We start from the raw sequence: 23,095 nt of genomic DNA, 5'->3' as shown, positions 1-23,095 counted from the left end.
CCAGACCTGTCGCACACTTCACCAACGGCCTCTCACGAACACCCGGGTCCATCTCGACCCCCAAGCTCCTTAAATCCCCTGGCGCATCATACGCACGACCATATTGGTCACCACTTACACCGGGTCCTCTTCCTCTTCGCTTCTCCTCCATCACCTGCGAATCCCTCATCCGGTTAATGAGCACATCATCACGATCCAAACACAGACTTTGGACCAATTCTTTTATCTCCTCTTTTATCTCTTTCTTATCCCCTCTCCGTCGCTTCTTAATTTCGCTCATCCCTTCTTCCACTTCTTCTAATTTGTGCTTCACCTCTTTTATTCCCCGGTACGTCTCCTCAAGCTCATCCTCCAAGGCTACCTTGACCGTTTCCATGTGCGTCCTCACCTGCCGGTCCTTCGTCTCCATTACCTCTATCACCTCGTCCAACCTCGTTGTCAGTCCCTCACGTACCATCTGACATTCCCTCTTCGTCGCTACCAAGTCATCTTTGAGTTCTTTCTGTGTCGCCTTTAAACCTCCTAATACCGCAGTGTTCCTTTGAACCTGCTCCACTAACTCCGTCTGTCCCACCGTCAGCTGCTCCACCTCTTGCGTCAGGTCCTCTATGCCCCCTTGTAACTTTACAGTCGCCTTTCTCACCTCCTTTTCCATGTGCTCCTCACAGTGCCTCACCTCCTCGCGCACTCCTCCGACCTCCTCACTCACTCCTCTTCTGATCTCCTCTCCCATCACTTGCATCTCCTGCCCAGATGCCACCCTCATCTGCTCCATTTCCTCCCTGTGAGCATCCAGTTTGGTTTCTACCCCCATTCTGACCCCCTCTATCTGCTGCTCCATTTGTTTAACTTCCCTTTCCGCTTGGTCCCTCATGTCCCTCAATTTGCCTTCCATACTGTTTTCTAACCCCTCTAACCCATTTTTCACTCCCTCTATCTGATTCTCCTGGGCAGCCATTCTATTTTCTACCCCCATTAACCCATTTTTCACTTCTTTTATCCCGTTGTCTAACCCCTCAAAATTATTGTCTAACTTCTCAATTTTCTTGTCTAACTCCTCAAAATTATTGTCTAACTTCTCACCGGTACCCCTCGCTTCGTCCCTCATTACCCCCATTTGGTTTCCCATTACCCCCATTTGGCCCTCTAATCGCCCACTATCAACCCTCATTTGGCCCTCTAATCGCCCACTATCAACCCTCATTTGGCCCTCCATCCTATCCATTTTTGCATTCAGTTGGGTCAAGAATAATCTGAGGTCAAACCCGGTTTGCCCAGCGTCCCCAGCCGCCACCGCAGGCTCGCCCTCCGCGGCGACGCTATTTTGGGACCCTTCAACCACGTGAGCGAGCGCGCCATTTTGCGCGCCCGCTACTTCGTGCGTGACGGCGCTATTTTGCGAACCTGCCGCCCTCACTGCTTCGCTCTCCTCATGTCCCTCCATTTGGTCCTGGACCGACCCTACCTCACTCTCCTTTACCGGACCCCAGCCGTCTTGATCCGCCATAGCGCGACTTGCAAAATTCGAGTTTCGTAAAACAAAACAAATTTCGGCCGCTCCAAATTTTGACCAAATTTTTTTTTTTCCTCTATTCGTTTTTTTTTTTTTTTCCCTTCAAAATTTGGTCGGGCCTCGAATCCCACTCCTGACACCAATTGTTACAGATACGACTTTGATGGTATGGTGGGCCGAGCGGGATGGCCGCCGTATCCGTACAAGTTACCCGATTGTGCCCGAATGTTAACTAATCGCGCCACGCTGGCTCAATAGGAAAGAGAAGACACCCGGCTGGGTTATAATGACACAATACGACACCAGGGGTTCAGTTCTCAAGTATATTCGTACGGAAAAAGGTTAGATTACAAGGACAAGAGGGAAACATAGGAAGGTGGGCACTTAAACACACTCTTATATTAACCCTAGACAGACCACAGATAAACGGGACAAGGCTCACTCACACGGGGTTTGATGGCCAGGAAAGCGGCAGTCGATGGCTCAGGTGCACCTGGCTCAGGGACAGAATCGCGTACGTTGGTGTCCAGCAGATGCGGGGAGGTCGCTCAGCGCTCGTGGGTCGCGACTTTGGTGGAGATGCCGGGGAGGTCGCTCAGCGCTCGGGAGGGTGGCGTCTTGTCCTTCCAAGCTCGGGGCGCATCTGACGTCACGTCCGGCGCGGGGCCGCGTATATCCGGCGGGGAGTCACGCCCTCGCTCGTTAGCTCCGCCCCATATGGCATCGGCCCATGGCTTCTCATTGGGTGCGGGGGTTACCGGCTCCGCCCTTGACGAGGGGCCGACAGGGAGCCCCCTTCTGGGTAACCCCGTCGAGCACATGTTCAATGGCGGCCAACCGAGCCGGAGTGAGGACGCAAAGCCGCTGTTGTTGTGGTTGTTGTTGGAGCTTGAGATGATGGGAAGAGATGCGGGGAGGTATGGGAAGGTCCTAAACTCCTACTGGTGCCATATCATCACATTCTGGTGCAACGAAGAGTCATAATTAATGGAAACAAGTCCTTAACTGACATAGATTAAGAATAACTAGCAAGATGTCCTATAATTGTCTACGTGTGGTGCGGGGGACCTGGGCACGACATTTAATGGGGGAATGAAGGGGAAGATCGGCTCTAATGGGTGTTGTTTACAGACAATGGGACTAGGGAATGGGGTAAGGGGAGAGTTGGGGAGTATCGGAGAAGATAGGGGAATATTTACAAGCGGATATGGAGGTCAAATTCCATATTCGCAACAATATATATATATATATATATATATATATATATATATATTGTTAATGTTATGTTTGTGGAGGTAGGGATACCTTAGAACCAGGTAGAATGTATAGATTAGTGTGCTCCAACTGTCGTGAAGAAGAAGAAACCGCGATGTATCATAAGTAGGGAATCAGGTAGACCATGTGTCATGGAAGAGCGTATCTTCGTCCCCATCAGATGGATGGGGCTTGGTAATTAGGGAGGGATAATGGGTAATTGATTCCCTGTTTGTAATTGCCTCTGTAATTTATTCCTTTGTTCCTTATGTCACCGCACAAGACATCTAGCCAGAAATCGCCCATTAAACACCCTAATTAAAAACCTACCGGAAGCCAGGCATGAAGCATTGTCGTGGATAACACCGACTTGGTGAGCGCACAGGGCAGGCAGCTCTGTGGAGACACGCCCAAAGAGCGGTGATTGGGTGGGGATTTGATTGGCACAGAGGACTGGTAAGATGGAACTCGCTGATATGGTCAGACACGATGAAGTGTTGAGATGACGTCAGAGCCTGGACGTTAAAAGAACACTCTGGCCGACATTTCTTTCTCCTTGTCCCTTCTCGTTCTGGAGACCATAGCGAACGGTCGTTAGTGCCCTTCTTGCGCCTGCTTGTTTTGGACTTTGTTGATGAACGGTCGCATTTTGGTCTCTCCCAGGATCGACATTTTGTCTCTCTCGGCATCAACGTCCTTTTGGTCCTTCTCGTTGTGAATTTCATCGTGGGCGATTGTGTGCCGACATTTTCTCGCCCCTTTCTGATTTCGGACACCATCGCGAACGGCCGTGTTAGGACATCTTGCTAGTGGTCGTGAGGAGGAAGAGCCACGGGCCAGGAACTGCGGTTTTCTGCGCAGAGATTGTGAGGACGAAGACGACGTGGAAGAGCGAGCTGCACACCTGCTCGTTCACTTCGCACATGAGGCCAAGTTTGCGCCAACTATTCTGCGGTTTCCCGTGCAGGGACGCGGGCCTGAGACAATTCCTGACAAGATTCGGGAGCCGCTCGCACATAAGTGTCAACCACACCTTTTATTTTTGCTATCATTATTTTATTCTTTGTCTGTTTACTGAGTCTGTGTGGGGGCGCTCCAATTTAGGAATATATTGTTATTTGACCGTGTTTTATATTGTTACCGGCATTTCTTAATAAAGCCGGCATTTTCTTGTACATTTTAAACTCGTCTCGGTTTGAGTTGATTTATTCCAGGTGTGAAGACCGCCGGCGGCATCCGTGAAGGTAAGCACTTACGGCTTCTCCCCCACTTGCCCCCATGCGTATTCTCCACTATATCTTGACTGAACGCCTCGGAGTTAAAGCCTGTTCGGAAATCCGTTTCCTTGGAAGATTTTAATCACCAGGAACACGACTATATATGTATATATATATATATATACCCTGCAAAAAAAGAAATGCAAAACTGCAAAAAAAGAAACGCAAAAGTGATTTTAGATGTACATTTTATATATCATATAAATAATCAACAGATGGTAATCGATTGTTCAAAATTGGCACACATCATTCTCATTGACCCAGGTTCCATATGGCACACATGGAACAGTAGATTTTCAAGGTGAAGGTCATCTGTGCTCAATATCTTGTATGGCCACCATTAGAGTCCAAAACTGACTGGCATCGTCGTCCCATGGAAGCAATCAGATCCCGAATTGTGGCCTGGTGAATGTTCACCCACTCTGCCTGCAGTGCTTGTGCCAACTGTCGGAGGTTCTGTGGTTGTTGCTGACGTGCTCGCAGTCGTTGATCCAGTGCATCCCATAAATGTTCGATTGGGTTTAAATCTGGAGACCTGGTGGGCCATGGTAGGACCTGGATGTTGTGATTCCTCAAAAAGGCTGTTGTCAGTCTTGGCGTGTGAGGTCGGGCGTTGTCTTGTTGGAAAATGACGTTCGCTTGTTGCATAATGGAAAGGACGAGTGGCCGAAGAATCTCATCCGTGAGTCGTGGCATGTTTTCGCTGTTCACTTGCTGTAAGATTGTGATGGCATGCAAATGAAAACCCAACGTTTTTATAGCCCCACAAGTGATGTTGCACGTGCATGTCATGTTGGTGTGTTTCGGTGCCAGGCTCTCACGTGGTTGTGTTTTTGCGATTGTTTCTATCCTTTCGCCAAATTTCTGCAGTACCTCATTCTATCCACACAAATCAATCCCAATCCATGCAGAAATGACCAATTCATTTTTGGTATTAATTTTGTATTGATATCGGCAACACTCTGTCAGATATTTACGATTTTACTACTTTTGTGTTTCTTTTTTTGCAGGGTATATATTACGTTTATGGGGGGTAGGCAATGGATTACTTTAGAGCCGGGTAGAATTGTATAGGTACCATACTCCGAATGTCGTGTGGCCATCTTGATGTACATAAGTTAGACCGGATGTCATGTAAGTGTATCTTTGTCCCCATGATGAGGGGTGGGGTTATGTTAATTAGTTAGGGATTCATGGTAAATCCCCTGGATGTAAATCGCCTCTGTACTTTTCCCTTTGGTCCTTATAACAATGCACTACACACACATAGCCAAGCCAAGCAATCGGCATGAATTATAACATTAAATAAAAGTATCCAGAACCAAGACATTGAACAATACCGCTGGTTCTGCCAGCCGCCACATCGCAACATCAAGCAGGCAGGTCCGTGAGGCTACAACCTGAAGAGCAGTGATTGGTCCGGTAACATAGAGGGAAGAGGGGATGGACTCGCTGATTGGAGCATGCACGGGCGTCATCGGATGACGTAAGAGCCTTGGGAACAAAAGACTGTGTCCCGACATTTTCCATCTCTTGGCCATGGATTTCACTGCGAACGATCGCATATACAGCGCTCTTGCGCCAAGGACATCAAAACGAATAGTCACATTTATTTTTTTCTCTTTGGTTCGGGGTTTCGGAACGAGCAGCCGTACGTCCTTGCTTGGTTCCTAGTGTTCGGGGAAGGCGGACGCATCCGCACATTTCATTGTCTTTGCTTGGTCCGGGCGATCAGTTCGAGCGGCCGCATTTTCCTTTCCCTGACTCGTTGGCGCTGGCGTTGCGGCGACTGGGTGCCGTGAAGGAAGGAATTATTAGATTTTGGTGAAGATCCGGGTCGATATCTGGATCTGAGAATTTTACGTGATTCTTTATCATTGAGAGATAGGGCAAAAACGATATAAAGCACGATATCTCAAAATGTTGTGGATGACTTATGGCAAAACTTGGAGGACGAGTTGGTTAGGTGACAAGAACAAGCCGATTAGATTTGTGGGATACAAAATGTGAATTGTTCAGCCTGGCGGAGGTATGCTCTCTACCGAGTGCTGTTCTAGTTTAATACTGTGTATCTCTATCTCTCAATGACTCACTCTACTCATTCTCCTCTTGCTTATACATGTTTGTATATCATTTGGCCCAAAGCAATCATTAGGTTATCGTAACAAATTACACTTGCTCGGTCAGTCCTAAAATGTTTCATTTAAGGTTTTTAGTCCACTTCTCGTTTGCATTTTCATCTGCGCTAATCTTTAAGCTTTGAATCTGCTCTTTTTAATTGGTTCACGTGTTGCATGAAATAAGTGACGAACACATGAGCATTGGTGTCTAAATGGAGGCAAAGTGAAAAAAAGGCTTCATATTTATAAATGGCCATCAAGGTTAACCATCTGAAATCAGAGCAGTCTGGAACAGGAAGACGAACCTGTTGATTGGCAGTTTCCTGATGCCATTAACTTATATTCATGCTCCTCTTTGATAAGGGATGTGGAGAAGAGATTACATGTATCCTGAACCATTTGCCATCAAAGCAAAAAATCCTTTACCGGAAATGGAAGAAGCCAAGACACAGGGAAAAATCTCTCACACTATCATTTACAAAGAATGACATTCATTTTCAGCACATGGGAAAAGGGCTAAACATACACATGTATTATATATTTAGCTATTTTCCCACGAGCATACAATGAATGTTAATACTTTGTAAAAGACATTTCGGCGTTTTATATTTAAGCCAACATATTTGGATCCATTAAGATCCGCACATTTTGTGAGAAAAATAAATTAATTTGGAATTCCTTTGTTGATGCAAATTTGAGAGGATAAAGAAGAATGTGTGTTTTTTTTTTTTAATGAAATGGGTTCTCAAAAGATCCTTGTTTGGTGAAAATGAAAAGTCATCTGGATTTTATAAGTTTTTGACCCTCCAGTATTCTCAGTGCAAGGCCCTGAAACATTTCTTGCACGAAAGGGCTTGAACACATCCACAACCACAACAACAACAAACGTGATGGGAAGGTGGAATGTTTAAAGTTTCAAATGTATTCCTGCTGGACTTCTAAAAGTTTCAAAAAAAAAAGTATTCCTTAAAGTTTCAAATGTATTCCAGAATGGATCAGGATGCAACATAACAAAAGGAGCAGCATCAAGAGAAGGAGAATGCCAACAGGAGGACGAGGGAGAAAATAGATTGTGACGGCCAACAAGGGATGCGGGTAATGATGAGGTGTACGGGAGAACGCAAGGGGTGGACAAGATGAACACAGAAGCAAAATTTGAGGGTGAGGGGACATGGAGGATTAACAGGTGCAGAAAATATCATGGTTTTGTTTGAGGGATGATCTGAGATGGTGGTGAACAGCTGTCTTGCAAACCTGGAGGGAAGAATGAGATTGAAGAGAGTGTGGAAGATGGTTCCACAGGTGGGGAAAAAAAGTAACAAATGAGTGGAGGTGAGGAGTGATTCTGGATTTTGGGCATTTCATCAGAAAAGGGGTTGCTGGGGGACCTGGCGTTCACCCTGCACATACCTGAGGGGGAATGGGGAGGGGGTGAGGGTAGGGAGGGGAAGGACAAAGTATGGAGAGGGCAGGGAGAGCAAGACCAGAAAAGAGGCAGAAGAGGACAGAAAGTCTTCGTCCTGGAGGGGGGGGTTGCTATCTTTATAAAAAAAACTCTTCCTCACTCACCCTGCACTGCCCTCTCTCCACCTCACCCCCAGGAATACCTTTGGCTACGGCTTCCCCTTCGCTCCCACCTTTTGTTCATATGTGTGTTGTACCGTCCACCAAACAGTGATGACTCCATCTACATCTCACTGTCTGATAATATGGACCAACTTCTATCTACCCATCCCAACTCTCTCTTCCTCATATGTGGTGATTTCAATTGTCACCATGCCAGTTGGCTGGGTGTGGGTACCTCTCTCACCAGCCATGGCTCTTCAGCAAAGGACTTCTGTGACTCACTGGGACTGACACAATCTGTCAATTTCCCGACCCGGATCTCAGTCAACGGAGCATCTTCTCTTCTGGACTTGGTTATGACTAACTTCCCTGAAAATGGCTGCTGCTCTTCCTCTGCTCCAATCGGCTCATCTGATCATGTGCTTGTTAAAGTAGACATCTCTCTGACCATTCTCAGAGAGCCTCCTCAGCGTCGACGAGTCTGACATTTCACTCAGGCCAACTGGCACGGTCTTCAAGCAGCCATCAATCATCTGGAATCGTCTCCCATTTCTACCGCCTCTGACATCAACTCATCCTGGGAATTCTTCCAAAGTAAATTTCTCTCTCTCATGCACAGATTTATCCCATCTCGTCTTCAGTTGTCATACCCTTCCTCCCGTCCATGGTACACGGAATCTTGTGGTGAGGCTATTGCCCAGAAACAACTTGCTTTCGTCTCCTGGAAAGCAAATCCAACGGAAGGAAATCTCATTTCCTTTCACAAAGCCCGAAACAAGTGTGTGTCCACCCTCAGGAGAGCCAGGAAACAATATCTCTCCGTTCTCAGGACAGAACTCTCTTATCTGTCTCCCTCTTCCAAATCCTGGTGGCGTCTGGTCAAATCTGTTTCTGGTGTTTGTTCCCCCTCCATCCCCTCCCTCACCTCAAATGGCCACACGGCTGAATCCGCACATGAAAAAGCTGAATGCCTCAACTCTGTGTTTGCCTCTAAATCTTGTGTCCCAAACCCATCCCTCTCTGTACCCACCGTACCCAGTCATACACAGCTGCTCCTGGACTCTGTGTCCTTTCCTCCTGACAAGGTGGAAACGTTTCTGTCAACCCTCGACTCTGATTCTGCAACTGGACCTGACGGCATCAGCCCACGGGTCCTAAAATCCTGTTCTTCCGCTCTTTCACTCCCTCTCTCTGTTCTCTTCAGCCTCTCTTTTGCTCAAGGCCAACTGCCATCTGCTTGGAAATCTGCCAACATCACCGCTTTGCACAAAAAAGGTGCAAAAACAGATCCCAGCAACTACAGACCAATCAGCCTTCTCCCAATTATCAGCAAAGTCATGGAATCCATCATTGCTTCGGATATGAAATCTTTCCTCTTCTCCAATGGCTTGATCTCTGATCATCAATTTGGTTTCAGACCTGGTCACTCTACTCTGGACATGCTGCTTCTGCTTTCTCAACAATGGATGGAGGTCCTCAATGCCAAACAGGAAATTAGAGCTGTCTCCCTTGACATATCACGTGCCTTCGATACGGTCTGGCACCCCGCTCTGCTCACCAAACTCTCCTCTTTTGGTATCCATGGAAATCTCCACGCATGGCTGGCGGACTTCCTCTCTAGTCGTAGTCAACGTGTGGCCCTGAATGGGTTTCTCTCATCTCCTCTTCCTGTTCAGGCTGGAGTTCCCCAAGGCAGTGTTCTGGGCCCTGTGCTTTTTCTGGTCTTCATCAATGATCTCTCAGCTTGGTGTTGGGCTAGCGGCTAGGGTGCCAGCTTAGGATCCCAGGATCCTGGGTTCGAATCCCAGTCGATCGCTGGATTAACGCCAGGGGGGTTGACTCAGCCTGTCATCCTTCCGAGGTCAGCAAATTGAGTACCAGTTCACTGGTAATTCCCTGTTTGTCGTAAAAAGCGACAAAAAGGGTTGGTGGCAGGAAGGGCATCCGGCCGTAAAACATTGCTTCAAAAAGGGGACCAACAAAAACAACAACAACCACGGTGCCCGAAAAAGGCCAACCCCTGCTTTGCGGGGAAAAATGGCCTCTAAAGGTGGTTTTTTTAAATCAATGATCTCTCTGACTCTCTTGAAAATCCTCTCTATCTCTTTGCTGATGACTCTACTCTCTGTCACTCCATTCTTCATCCCTCAGATCGGCAGTCTGCAGCCTCCTCACTCTCTGCAGACCTGGACAAAATCACAGACTGGGCAAACAAGTGGAACATGTCTTTCAATCCTGACAAATCTCACACTCTTACGATGTCTCTCCGAAAAGACCGACTGGACAACCCTCCCATCCACTCTTTTTTTTTTCTTTTTTTTGTATACAAGATCGAGGCTCGTGAAAGAGCGAATAATCTGCTCGTGAAAGCTCGAAAGAGCTCGTGAAAGACATTCTGAATAATCCTCTCCAAGAAGTTCTGTCACTCAAGCTTTTGGGTCTCACTATCTGCCATGATCTTTCCTGGGAAAACCACATTTCAAATCTGGCCTCCAAAGCCAGTCGCCGACTGGGCATCCTCCATTGTCCGAAGTCCTTCCTTGGCACACCTGAGCTCCTCACCACATACAAGGCTTTCATCCGCAGCTCAATGGAATACTGCTCTCCCCTCTGGGCTGGTGCTCCTGCCTCACACCTCGCTCGTCTTCACGCTGTTGAAACCAAAGCATTCAGAATCATTGGAATCTCCCGCGATGAAGCTAACTCCAAGGGCCTCTCACTCACTCACCACAGGCAGGTTGGTGGTCTTTCCGTCTTCTACCGACTCCTCTCCGGCCTTGCCTCCCCAGCTCTCTCTGGGCTCTGTCCCGCAAATATTCCTACAGGTAGCACAAGATCTGCCTGCAACCCTCTTATGGTTAAACTGCCAAAATCAAGACTCTCTGCTCACCTTCACTCCTTCATTCCTCTTTTCTCCCACCTCTGGAACAAACTCCCTCACTTTTTTCAATCCCACTCCTCCCTGCAGGTCTTTAGAACAGCTATTCACCACCATCTCTTATCTTCCCCCATCCAAAACCTTGATCTTTTCTACCCTCGCTAATTTCACCCCAAATCCACTTTTTGAAATACCAACTTCTGTCCTGGAAGTCCTTGGTGTCCTTGTGTTTTATACTTCTCCCACCCTCCTCCCCCCCCCTTCCCACGCCTCCTCCCCCCAAGCCCTCTCCCTCCCACACATCTCCCTGCTCTCAAATGTTGTGTGCTCTCAAGTGTTTGTGTGCTTCCCCTTCTCTCCCCATCTTGTCTTCCGCTCCCTCTTTTTATATATTTTGTTTGTCTGGTTGATTTGTTTGTGAAGTAAATGTCAGCTCTTTCACGAGCCTCGATTCAGTATACAAAAAAAAAGAAGAAAAAAAAAGAGCACCGACCTGCCAGCAATAGCGAAATGGCCCATATGTTCAGCTTCAGCGTGGGAGATTCCAATGATTGTAAAGGCCTTGGTTTCCACGGCATAAAGCTGAGCAAGGTGTGAGGCAGGGGAGCCAGCCCAGAGAGGAGAGCAGTACTCCATCAAGCTTCTGATTATGGACTTGTAGGTATATAGGAGTTCAGGTGTACCAAGCAATGACTCTGTATGACGGAGGATGCCCAGTCAGCAGCTGGCTTTGGAAGCCAACTTTTACATGCCCAAGCAAGATCATGGCTGGTAGTGAGATCCAATAGTTTGAGTGACTGAATTTCCTCAAGAGGATTGTTAAGAAAGTAGATTTGGGGGATGGGGGGTTTGCCAGATGCTCCTTTTGTAGAGGGAGAGTGAGACTGTGTGATTTGTCTGGATTGAAAGACATATTCCGAGTGTTTGACCAGCTTGTGATTTTGTCAAGGTTTAAAGAGAGGGAAGAGGCTGCTGGCTGGCTAACTGAAGGATGAGGAATATTGATTTGTTTAATAGTGTTCATTAATGATTTCAGGTTATTACAGTTAATATAAATAAAAACATATACTGTAAATATACAGTATATATATATATATATATTGTGGTCCATAAAACCTTCACAGAGTTCCAGGGCATATCTTAATTCTTCAAGAAATGTTTCTGGGCTAGAAGGAATCCTGAACGGGTCACCACTTGGCCAGGGAGCCAGCAATAACTTGCCCACTGTTTGGGAAGAACACCGTGGGATGTTTACCTTCCACCCATTAATACCAGCAGATGGACACCCCAGTTTAATGTTCATGTGAGGGATGGCACGCACATTGATGCATTGTCCTGCATGTGAAACACCAGGATAGCAATTTATAGCTGGACTGAGATTCGAACCCAGGCGAGACAGCTGAGAGGTAATCTATTTCTCCGCTATCCTCGCACAGGTAACGACAGGTAACGACATGTTGTGTGGAACCTCCAGTCTACAGGCGAGGCCAGGTGGAGGACTTAAGGTGAGTGAAATCTGGTATATAAAAGCACAACAGGAGCGGTTTGGGGAATCACCCCCACTGGCCACTCCACGATAGACCGTGCACCAACGGGTGTATAGAGCTGCAGAGGGCACTTGACGGAGGTGTGCCACTTTTGCGGAGGTATGCCACATGCGGTAGGGTGGCCAATTACATGACCAGCAAGTAGGTGCAGCCTCAGGGCATAAACGCCGCATGCATGCATTGCCAAATGCTTGCCTCTCACTGCTCTAGGCCTGCAAATATCCCTTGTCCGTGGAGCTCTGTTGGCCCTGAGCTCGTGGAGTTCGACCTTCTGCTCAGCACTTTGCCCTTCACTATGAGGGATGCCCAGCGGATTTGCCATTTCCCACCAATAGCCACCGTTGATCCATCTGGCCCGCTGCAGTATATATTGGAGCTGTGCGGAGATGCCCGACCAAAAGGATTTGCTGTTTTCATTGGCTCAAGGCTTGCCTGGCTTTCCAGTGTATGGTACGGGTGTGTGAGAATGGCGCCATTAGGGTTTAGTTTATTTTCACAACAGGTTTGTGTCTTCCCTTTCCCTTATCCGTTGTCTTGTGTACTGGATTCATCCGACTTCCATTGTCTCGATTCCCAGCGTCATTTCTCTTTTAAATAAATAATATTAAATATAAGAAGTGTCTTTCCACCTTTGGTTTCCCTCGCGTGGGAAGACTACTGATTCTGCCATGTTGAACGACATTGGGGAGATATTAAACTTATAAATGATAAACAGAGAGCTTACGCAGCACATAACAGAGAGCTTACGCAGCACATAACAGAGAGCTTACGGAGGAGAGCAGGCATCAGTCAGGAATAGGAGGCATCATATGGTGGCAATAGATACTCTCGCAAAGAAAACATCCAGTTAATCGAGTTCTAAATGATCTCAACAAACTCCTAAGTATGGCTAATGTACTCCGGTTTTTCATTGGGCCGGGTGATGATTGGTGAGTGTGTGAACCGTACAGCGATGGCGTAGCGTTCAATGTTGTCTCTCTCACAGGCCTCGATCGTCTCCTTCAGCTTGTGCTTGTGGTGCGATTCTCCATCAGTCACAACTATCATCACCCTCTTGGCGTTCCTTCGGGCGCCGTTCTCTTCAGAAAAGGCCTCGACTCTGAAACAACAAACGGCCGATAGTTCGTTCTCCACTGGCCGAGACACGAAGCAACAGATCTGCCTTAAGAGGGGATATAATATAATCTTTGCAAGAATTGTGATGAAGGCCTCAAAGCCTGGCGAGAGCCAGTATTATATGTAACAAACCACGTGACATGATACTTGATTTTGCCTTGCTTTGAGGCTTTATCTCAAGGTCAGCCATTGCCTCATCAATTTTCCATGCAGTTACAAAGGACATTATTTTGCCTTTGGTTTACAAATACAGTACTTCAGCACTGCCAAAAACGAAGTCACCACCACAGTGTTAAGTACATATTCAAGAATCACTGAGACAAGATGGAGTATTTTAACTGAGTGAAGTGAGGTGCAGGTGACGCTTCGAGCATTCCTCTTTTTCCATGGAGGATTTCAGCTGATAAAATGTTTTTCACCTACAGTCACATGAAAAAGTAAGTACACCCCATGTAAAGTTTTGACTTTTTCAACATATTTCAACATACAGCTATTTGATCTTCATTTCAACAATATTGATAGATAAAGGTGATATAATATAACAAATATCATGAAACATTTACATTTTGTAGTCCATTGTATAATTTAAATAAACATAAATGCAAATTTCGCGTGTGGAAAAAGTAAGTGCACCCTTGGCTCTAATAGGTGGTATTGCCCCTTTGGCAGAAACAACCTCAAGTAGGCGTTTCTTATAACTGTCTACCAGTCTCTGACATCGACTGGGAGAAATTTTTTCCCACTCCTCCATGCAGAATTCTTTCAGCTGTGCGATGTTTGAGGGGTTTATTGCATGCACAGCTCGTTTCAAATCCCCCCACAACATCTCGATGGGATTTAGATCCGGGCTTTGACTTGGCCATTCCTGAACCCTCCATTTCTTTCTTTTCAGCCATTCCTTGGTGGATTTACTGGTATGTTTAGGGTCATTGTCATGTTGCCAGGTCCACCTTCGGTTGAGCTTCAACTTTCCAACAGATGGCCTCACATTATCCTCAAGCACCCTCTGGTACAACGAATAATTCATAGTGGATTCTATGATGGTGAGCTGCCCAGGCCCTGATGCAGCAAAGCTGCCCCAAACCATAATATTTCCACCACCATGCTTTACAGTTGGTATCAGGTTGTTGTGGTCAAATTCTGTCTTTGGTTTTCACCAAACATGTCTTCTGGTACTGTGGCCAAATAGCTCTACCTTTGACTCATCTGTCCAGAGCACATTGTTCCAGAAGTGCTGGTCTTTGCCAAGGTGTTCATTGGCAAACTTTAGACTTGCCCTGATGTTCTTTCTGGACAGCAAAGGTTTCCTCCTGGCACACCTCCCATGTCGATCAAATTTGTGCAGCCTCTTTCTAATGGTAGACTCGTGCACTTTGACATCAACAGTGGCATGAGCTACCTGTAGGTCCCGTGATGACATTCTGGGGTTCTACGAGACTTCTTTCAGCATCTTGTGGTCTGCTCTCGGGCTGAACTTGCTGGGGCGGCATGGCCTGAACAAGTTGGCAGTTGTTTGGAATCTTCTCCACTTGTAGATGATCTTCCGGACAGTCGAATGATTGATTTCAAATTGTTTGGGGATCTTTTTAAATCCCTTCCCAGACTCGTAGGCATCTATAACCTTCTTTCTGAAGGCCTCAGCGAGCTCTTTTGATCTAGACATGGTGACGCCGCACACTTCAACAACAAAGAGCAAACCAAACTAAATGTTTGAGGTTTAAATAAGACAGGTTCCTCCAAGATCCTCTCTAACGATGTTCTAATCATTTGCACCTGAGCTGGTGCACCTGATTCTAATTTTGGGTATTTGAAGTAGTGATAAATGTAGGGGTGTACTTACTTTTTCCACATGCAAAATTTGCATTTATGTTTATTTAAATTATACAATGGACTACAAAATGTAAATGTTTCATGATATTTGTTATATTATATCACCTTTATCTATCAATATTGTTGAAATGAAGATCAAATAGCTGTATGTTGAAATATGTTGAAAAAGTCAAAACTTTACAAGGGGTGAACTTACTTTTTCACGTGACTGTACCTGTTTCATGCAGAATCTTACTATAATTCACCAAATGTCTGTCCATCCGTCTGTTCCCAGGTACCGCAAAAACGGCTGATCCGATCGCAACAAAATTTTGGGTGGGTAATCCTGGGACCCCCTGGAGTAAAATAGGCTATATTGTTTTTCCAATTTTCCCCAATTTTTCCAATTTTCCAGTTTTTCCAAACACTATGGAATAATATTTACCAATATGAACAGTGACGTGGCTTTTGTTGAAATTCTACAAATACTGTTTAGATTTTGATGATTTCCATGTGATATGATTTAACGCATGTTTTTATAAATCGTTTAAAATAAAAAAGCCTTCAATTTCTGACATTTTGCCTTTTCATTTGGGCCTCACAATTGAAGCCCCACCCGTAGAGCGGGTACCGTTGCTAGTATTAAGAATTTGAGAAAGGGTTCATAGATGTGCAATGTGCAATGCAGGTCGCTTGGTGACATCAACATCAGAATATGGGTTTTCAAAATCAAACCTCATGGGTTTAACATCAAAGCATAACATCTGCAGACTTGAGTTTTAAATTGAGAAGTGAAAGCAATATGTCCCATTTCTAAAGAACACAGGCCTAAAAACACCGATAACGTTCATGGTGATTCATTAACACCATAAGGGGCTCAACTGATGAAGAATCACACTCACAGTGGAAGAGATATTAGAAATGATTTTTCAATCAATAAGGGCACATTAAAAAATTAATAACCTGCTTATCATTAGCACCAAGAAAATTTGATCTGCTTCAGTTCGTGAATTATTTAGATATCTTGTTGCTATTAAAAATCAAGTTGAAAAATCGTTTTTGCTTGTTTTTTATTATTATTTTATTTCACATGATTGAACAATTTGTCAACTGAACACATCTATCTATATCAATGGTCAACCACTGGAGGAAGTGCAGTCTCTTGAACTTCTAGGCTTCACCATCAGCCATGACCCATCCTGACCTGACCAAATGGCAAATCTGGCCATATGAACCCTGCCGCAGATTGGGCGTCCTGCCTCGTTCCGGGTCATTCCTTTAAAAGTCAGAACTCAGCCTTCAAATCCTTTGTCCATAGCTCACTTTAGTACTGCCCTGTCTTATATAAGTCTGGTGTTGGCATAACAGTTATGGTGGCTGGCTTGACATCTCAGTGTCCTCAGTTCAAGCCCATGGTATTCCGTTGAATTAACACCAGGTGGATTAACACAGCCTGTCATCCTTTCGTGGTCGGCAAAATGAGTACCAACTTACTGGGAAGAATGAGCCATTCGAGTATCCTGCGTTGAAGTGGTGACCTGTCCAGGATTGTGCCCACTTGTTTAGGAAACTGCTGTAGCAGCCCTATGCATCTGAAGATGCAAAATATGTGGTCTTCTGTCCTATGTTCTGTTACCTTAGCACTACCTCTGCCTCTCCTAGATTTTGTGCAATCTAAAGTTCTCAATATTATTGGAATTTCCTGGGATGAGGTTAAAGCACAAGGTCTGTTGCTACCACATCACAGACTGGTTTGTTGCCTCTGTTTTAACCACCTGTTCTCCAGTCCAGGTGAAACTTCTGCTCTCGCAGCACACCTCAACTCTTATGTTGCTTACTTCTTACATATCTGAAACTACCTTCCAGATGCTGTGCCATTCAACTCTTCCCTCCAGGGCTTCAGGCAAATGGTACACGACCATCTCATGTGCCCTCCTCCCCCCCATCCCTACACCTCATCTCTTCTATCCCCATTAACTCTGACTTAACCCAAACCTCTTACTTGCAGATTACTGCATTCCCCCTCCTTTCAACCTTATTTTCCTGTTTCTTCATTCTCTTGCTTGTTGGATCCAACTGTGGCCACACTCTTCCATGTTAAATATATATATATATATATCTTTGTTTAAGTTGGCACAGCTAATCTTCCTTTCCCATATATTTTAAGCTCGCAAAGGTACCCAGCATTGTCCTTCCTCCCACCCATCCCTCACCCTGCTCCAATCCCTCCCTCCGGACTCCAACCACACCCTCCCTCTCCCATCTCCCACCCTTCCCCCTGCCTCATTCCATCCTACCCCCTCACTTCCAGACTCCTACCCCACCCCTTCCTACCCCCTGCTCTTACAAAGGAATTTTCGCAGGGAGTATATTTGGAAAAGTTAGCTAAGGTAGAAACCTTTTTTTTTTCTGCAAACTCTTCTTTCACCCTTGAGAGTTATGTCATCAGATGAGCAGTAAAATTACCTTTAAATGAACCAGCAGGGTAACCGCCCTATGGACGATCTTGTTCCAAGCGTGCAACACATTTTTCTGCCTTTGGATATTTTCTGCTGACACAACTACTTTGACTTGGATTTCTTGCTGAATTTCTTCGGTAATATTGCTCTTGCTGATTTCTGTTCAACTTAGGTGTCCTTGGTTTTTGAGGCATCTCAATTTTCCAGAAAAAAAAATATGTCAAACGTCACCATAGCTAACAATACACACAACCAACCCACACCCCCATCTTTCCCCTCCCCTCCCCCACAACATCCCCTCACAATCCCCCATCATCCATCACCTGAGCTAACAATATCCATGACCGTGCCACACCCCTCACCCCACTCCACCACCCCTCACATTCCCTTATCAACCATCACCCTAGCTAACAATACCTATGACCACCCCCACCCCTTACCCCACTCCACCATCCCCTCACAATCCCCTGTCAACCGTCACCCTAGCTAACAATACCCACGACAACCCCACACAACTCTCTTTCCTCCCCTCCACCATCTCTTCACAAACTCCCATCAACCGTCACCCGAGCTAACAATACCCACGACAACCCCACACCACTCTCTTTCCTCCCCTCCACCATCTCTTCACAAACTCCCATCAACCGTCACCCTAGCTAACAATACCCACGACAACCCCACACCACTCTCTTTCCTCCCCTCCACCATCTCTTCACAAACTCCCATCAACCTTCACCCTAGCTAACAATACCCACGACAACCCCACACCACTCTCTTTCCTCCCCTCCACCATCTCTTCACAAACTCCCATCAACCGTCACCCTAGCTAACAATACCCACGACAACCCCACACCACTCTCTTTCCACCCCTCCACCATCTCTTCACAAACTCCCATCAACCGTCACCTTAGCTAACAATACCCACGACAACCCCACACCACTCTCTTTCCTCTCCTCCACTATCTCTTCACAAACTCACATCAACCGTCACCCTAGCTAACAATACCCACAACAACCTCACACCACTCTCTTTCCTCCCCTCCACCATCTCTTCACAAACTCCCATCAACCTTCACCCTAGCTAACAATACCCACACCTCCCCCCTTCCTCCCCTCCACCATCCCCTCACAATCCCCTGTCAACCGTCACGCCAGCTAACAATACCCTAACAACCCCACTCCACCTTCCCCCCACAATACCCCTTCAACCATCACCCTACATAACAATACCCATGACCGCCCCACACCCAACTCCCCTCCCCCACCATCCCCTCACAATCTCCTGTCAACCATCACCCAAGCTAACAATACCCCATGACCACCCCCACATGCCCCCTCCACCCCCTTCATCAACCAAATCAAGTATCAGAATCCGAGCTCGCAATGCGCTGTTTCTCTATGCACCGTCGCCGGCAGGATCATAGTGAGTTCGCAATTTGACGTCACTGGCAGTCTCGAAAATCTACAGTCTAGGGTTTTTTTTGGCGTTTGTGATTGACAAATAAAAAAAATTCTCTCCAAATTAGACCGTGATTAATGATTGCCAATGGTTTTACAGAAAAATGAATTGCATTTGGGTTCCCCTTGAAGGTTATTTTGGGTCTTCGGGGTCTTTTCAGTTTTTGGGGTCTTTTCAATCTGAGGCCTTTTTGGTTTTTGGGGTCTTTTCGGTTTTTGGGATATTTTCGGTTTTGGGGTCTTTTAATTATTTGGGTCCTTTGGGGCCTTTTGGGGGTATTTAGAGTCCTTGGGGGTATTTAGGGTCTTTGGGGTCCTTGGGGTCTTTTGGGTTCTCTGGGTCTTTTGGGTCTTCTGGGTACTTTTGGTTAAGCATTTCAGGTTACATTTGCAGTTGGAGTCAGATCAGCTGTTCAACCAATGGGTGAAAGGCAGACATACATACATACCAATCTTTGCTGCGATGGCTAATCTATTTGGGGGGGGGGGGGGTGGAGGGGGAGGGGAAGGATTCCAGGGAGATCCTGCTCTCCATGCATGGATAACAAATGCCACACTCTCTCCCACACTCTCTTCAATCCCTCTCCTCCCTCCAGGTCTTTAAAACAGCTGTTCACCACCATCTCTTATCTTGCCCCATCCAAAAACTTGATCTTTTCTACCGCCGTTAAAACACCCCAAATCCGCCTCTTTCAATCTCCAACCTCTTTCCTGAAATTCCTAGAAGTGTTCATTTGCTTTATACCGTGTACCCCTCCCTCCTCCCACAGATCTACCGACGTCCCTGTTCTCTACAGTTGTTGTGCTTGTGTTCTTCCCTCTCTCCCTCTCTTGTCTCCCGCTCCCTTCATTGTATGTTTTATGTGTCTGTGCATGTTTTCATGTTCAATGTGTTCGCTCTTACACAAGCCTAGATTCTGTATACAAAAAAAGGCCTTACCAGCAGGATATCCTCGAGGTAGCATCATCAGCTTGCACGCTCACCTCCGATGAAACTCCTCTGCCAGCCTTGCACACACCTCAGCTTTCTCTGCTGGATTTCAATCTCAGCCCAGTTCTAAACTGTTGAATTTCTACTTCACAGGCAGGGAGTTTCATCCTCAAGTGTGCCATCCTTGATGGACTTAATCTCCATCAACTCGATCTCAATCTGAGTTTCATCCTCAGATGGAGATCAAGGTGGTTGTCCTGCTTGCCAGCCCTCGCTGGGGCTTGTGAAAGATCCCGTGATGTCTTTCCCAAAGATTCGGTGAGTTATGGACTTATGGTGAAATATTGAACCCCGTCAAATGGAAGTATGCCCTTTTCCCCCTTTTCCCTTCCTCTTCTCTCCTCTGAACCTCTTTTTCCTTCTCTTCACTCTTCTTCCATGGCATGCTTCCTCTCTCCTATCCTCCACCATTTTTTTTCCTTTTCTCATTTTTAATACTTCTAATTTAAAACTCTCCCCCCCCCCAGACCCCAACATCCCTACATGAAACCCATACGTACATTTCATGCTTGACCTCCAGCCCATGGTGTCCAATGGTTGGAATGTGGAGAAGTAATTTTAAGAGAACTCACCGTGCAAAGTCAATCCCATCGCCAGTTTGGGTCATGTTTCCTCGAAGCTGCTCTATACGCTCAGCGGCCTTGACCACCTCAGCACTTGTGCGATAGTTCTCCAATGTGAACTCGTGAACTGGATACTCGCCATATTGTACCACCCCAACCTGTGAGCAGCACAGAGAGCCATAAAGTTGACTAATCGATGCGATCCAGGAATTACGGCTGTCCACCATATTCCACAAACACAAAAAGCTCGTATGGTACTCACGCGTGTCTGGTCCACACCAATGTGAAAAGACTGTACGGTCTTCATGAGGAAATGGCGAACATCAGACCAGGGGTAAATGCTGTTGGATCCATCAACAACGATCACGATGTCCTTGTAAGGCCCGCAGCCTGGAGCACATCGCAGCATTCGGTTCATGTCCACAATGGCAATGCTATGAAAAAAATAACAACTACACCAATCCACAGTAGTGATGATGTAATTAATGGAAGATTCTCTCATAATGTTGAAAACTGAGTTATACCTCATGATCGATCATTAGAAACCGACAATTCAAACTCATTATTGCGATGCCAAGTATAATCATGAAAGTTAGCTGCAACTAATACAATAGGGTCCACAAATATCGCAGATGCATACTGCCATCGTCATCATTGTCGATAGATCTTTACTTTGGACAGAAGGTGCTTCCGTCTGTATCACTGTGAAGTTGGAATCCACAGAGCCACATATTCCAGGTGTGTAATAAGATGTTCCACATTGCTGACCCCAGAGCGGGGCACAGACCTTTGGAAAGGAAGGGGAAGGAGGCAAGAGAGAATCAAAATCCATCAAGAACGGTCGATAAACCATGATGAACATTTGGTACAATCACTAAAAAGAATCTCCCATCCTTCAAAATACTATTGCCTCTTCACAAGGCGGGGGGGGGGGGGGGTGGGGGGGGGAGCTTGATGTTGGTGATCTAGGAAGGTGATGAAACAGGAAGGTAATATCAAAGTGCAATCCACGAGCATGCCCTTGATCAGTATATACATGCCCCAAGCCCAGCAAACTATGGTTGGAGTGTTGAAGGAGATGATCGAGCATTGTGTGGATGATCAGGGATCTCGCACCTGAGGAACTGCTCACCTTTGGCCATTGCAAGTGTTCTTTTAGTTATTGCGACTTGAATCGCTGTTTGTGCAGAGCGAACAGTGCCATATGTACTGATCTGTGTGGTTGTTCCGATTGTTCCAATATCGATTAATCTTCGCGGATTAAATTTGAAGATGGAGCCAGGGATTCCGAATCCGAGCGATTTTGTTTTCTACATTTCTATGTGTTCATTCGTCGGTGTATTAAATGTTATATTGCTTGTTACATAGGATAGAAAATGGAAGAGTAAACCACCAAAATAATTTGTATGGTCGAATAAATGATTGATAGGGTGCTATACTTATAGTTGTAACTTGTCTCAGAAGATACAGTGCCTTCAGAAAGTATTCATACCCCTTGGTTTTTCCACATTTTGTTGTGTTACATCCTGAATTTAAAATAGATTAATTTGAGATTTTCGTCGTAACTGATCTACACGTAATAAATACCCCATAATGTCAAAGTGGACAATTTTTTTTTTTTTTTACAAATACTTACAAAATACTTATAAATGAAATACAGAAACATCTAATTTACATAAGTATTCGACCCCTGAGTCAACACTTCGTAGAAGCGCCTTTAGTAGCGATTACAACTTCGAGTCTCCTTGGGTATGTCTGTATCAGCTTTGCACATCTGGATTTCGAGAGTTTTTCCCATTCTTCCTTGCAGATTTGCTCAAGCTCTGTTAAGTTGGATGGGGAGCATCGGTGAACAGCAATCTTCAAGTCTTTCCACAGATTCTCAATGGGATTCAAGTCTGGGCTTTGGATGAGCCACTCAAGGACATTCATGTTCTTGTTCTGAAGTGTTGTTCATGTTCATGCCATTCTAGTGTTGCTTTGACTGTATGATTGGGGTCATTGTCCTGTTAGAACATAAATCTCTGCCGCAGTCTAAGGTCTTTTGCACTCTGAAGCAGGTTCACCTCAAGGATTTGCCTGTATTTGGCTCCATTCATTGTTCCCTCGGTCCTTACAAGCCTCCCACCCACTACCACTGAAAACATCCCCTTAACATGATGCTGCCACCACCACGCTTCACAGTATGAATGGTGTTAGATGGGTGATGAGCTGTGCTTGGTTTCCGCCAGACATAGCGCTTTGCATTTAGGCCAAAGAGTTAAATGTTGGTCTCATCAGACAACAGCCTATTTTGCCTCGTGCTCTGAGTCTTTCACGTGCATTTTGCAAACTGCATGCATGGGGTCTTGTGCCTTTTTCTCAGGAGTGGCTTCAGTCAGAACCATTCTCTCATAAAGCGTAGATTTGTGAAATGCTGCAGAGACTGTTGTCCTTCTGGCAGGTTCTCCCATCTCAGCCAAGGAACTCTGTAGTTCTGTCAGAGTGGTCATTGAGTGATTGGTCACCTCCCTGACCAATGTCCTTCTTGCATGTTTGATCAGT

General features: G+C 45.9%; 1 protein-coding gene across 2 annotated transcripts in view; it reads right to left on the bottom strand.

The window, feature by feature from the left end:
- Nucleotides 1-23,095, bottom strand: part of LOC137421615 (integrin alpha-11) — a 140,662-nt gene that overhangs the window by 60,176 nt on the left and 57,391 nt on the right. Inside the window, exons 5-9 of one of the 2 annotated variants that reach the window (XM_068107841.2) lie at nucleotides 21,224-21,338; nucleotides 20,814-20,941; nucleotides 20,561-20,709; nucleotides 13,104-13,254; nucleotides 3,098-3,163 (exon numbers count right to left, since the gene is read on the bottom strand). In XM_068107841.2, the coding sequence (XP_067963942.2) occupies nucleotides 3,098-3,163; nucleotides 13,104-13,254; nucleotides 20,561-20,709; nucleotides 20,814-20,941; nucleotides 21,224-21,338 (609 nt within the window). The remainder of the gene's footprint in view (nucleotides 1-3,097; nucleotides 3,164-13,103; nucleotides 13,255-20,560; nucleotides 20,710-20,813; nucleotides 20,942-21,223; nucleotides 21,339-23,095) is intronic. The other variant, XM_068107842.2, reaches the window with a different exon arrangement.

Source organism: Myxine glutinosa, chromosome 2, assembly GCF_964187855.1.
Source record: "Myxine glutinosa chromosome 2, kmMyxGlut1.1, whole genome shotgun sequence".
NCBI lineage: Eukaryota > Metazoa > Chordata > Myxini > Myxiniformes > Myxinidae > Myxine > Myxine glutinosa.
The sequence above is the reverse complement of the archived record's forward strand: the minus strand, read 5'-3'. Positions and strand labels throughout refer to the sequence as shown.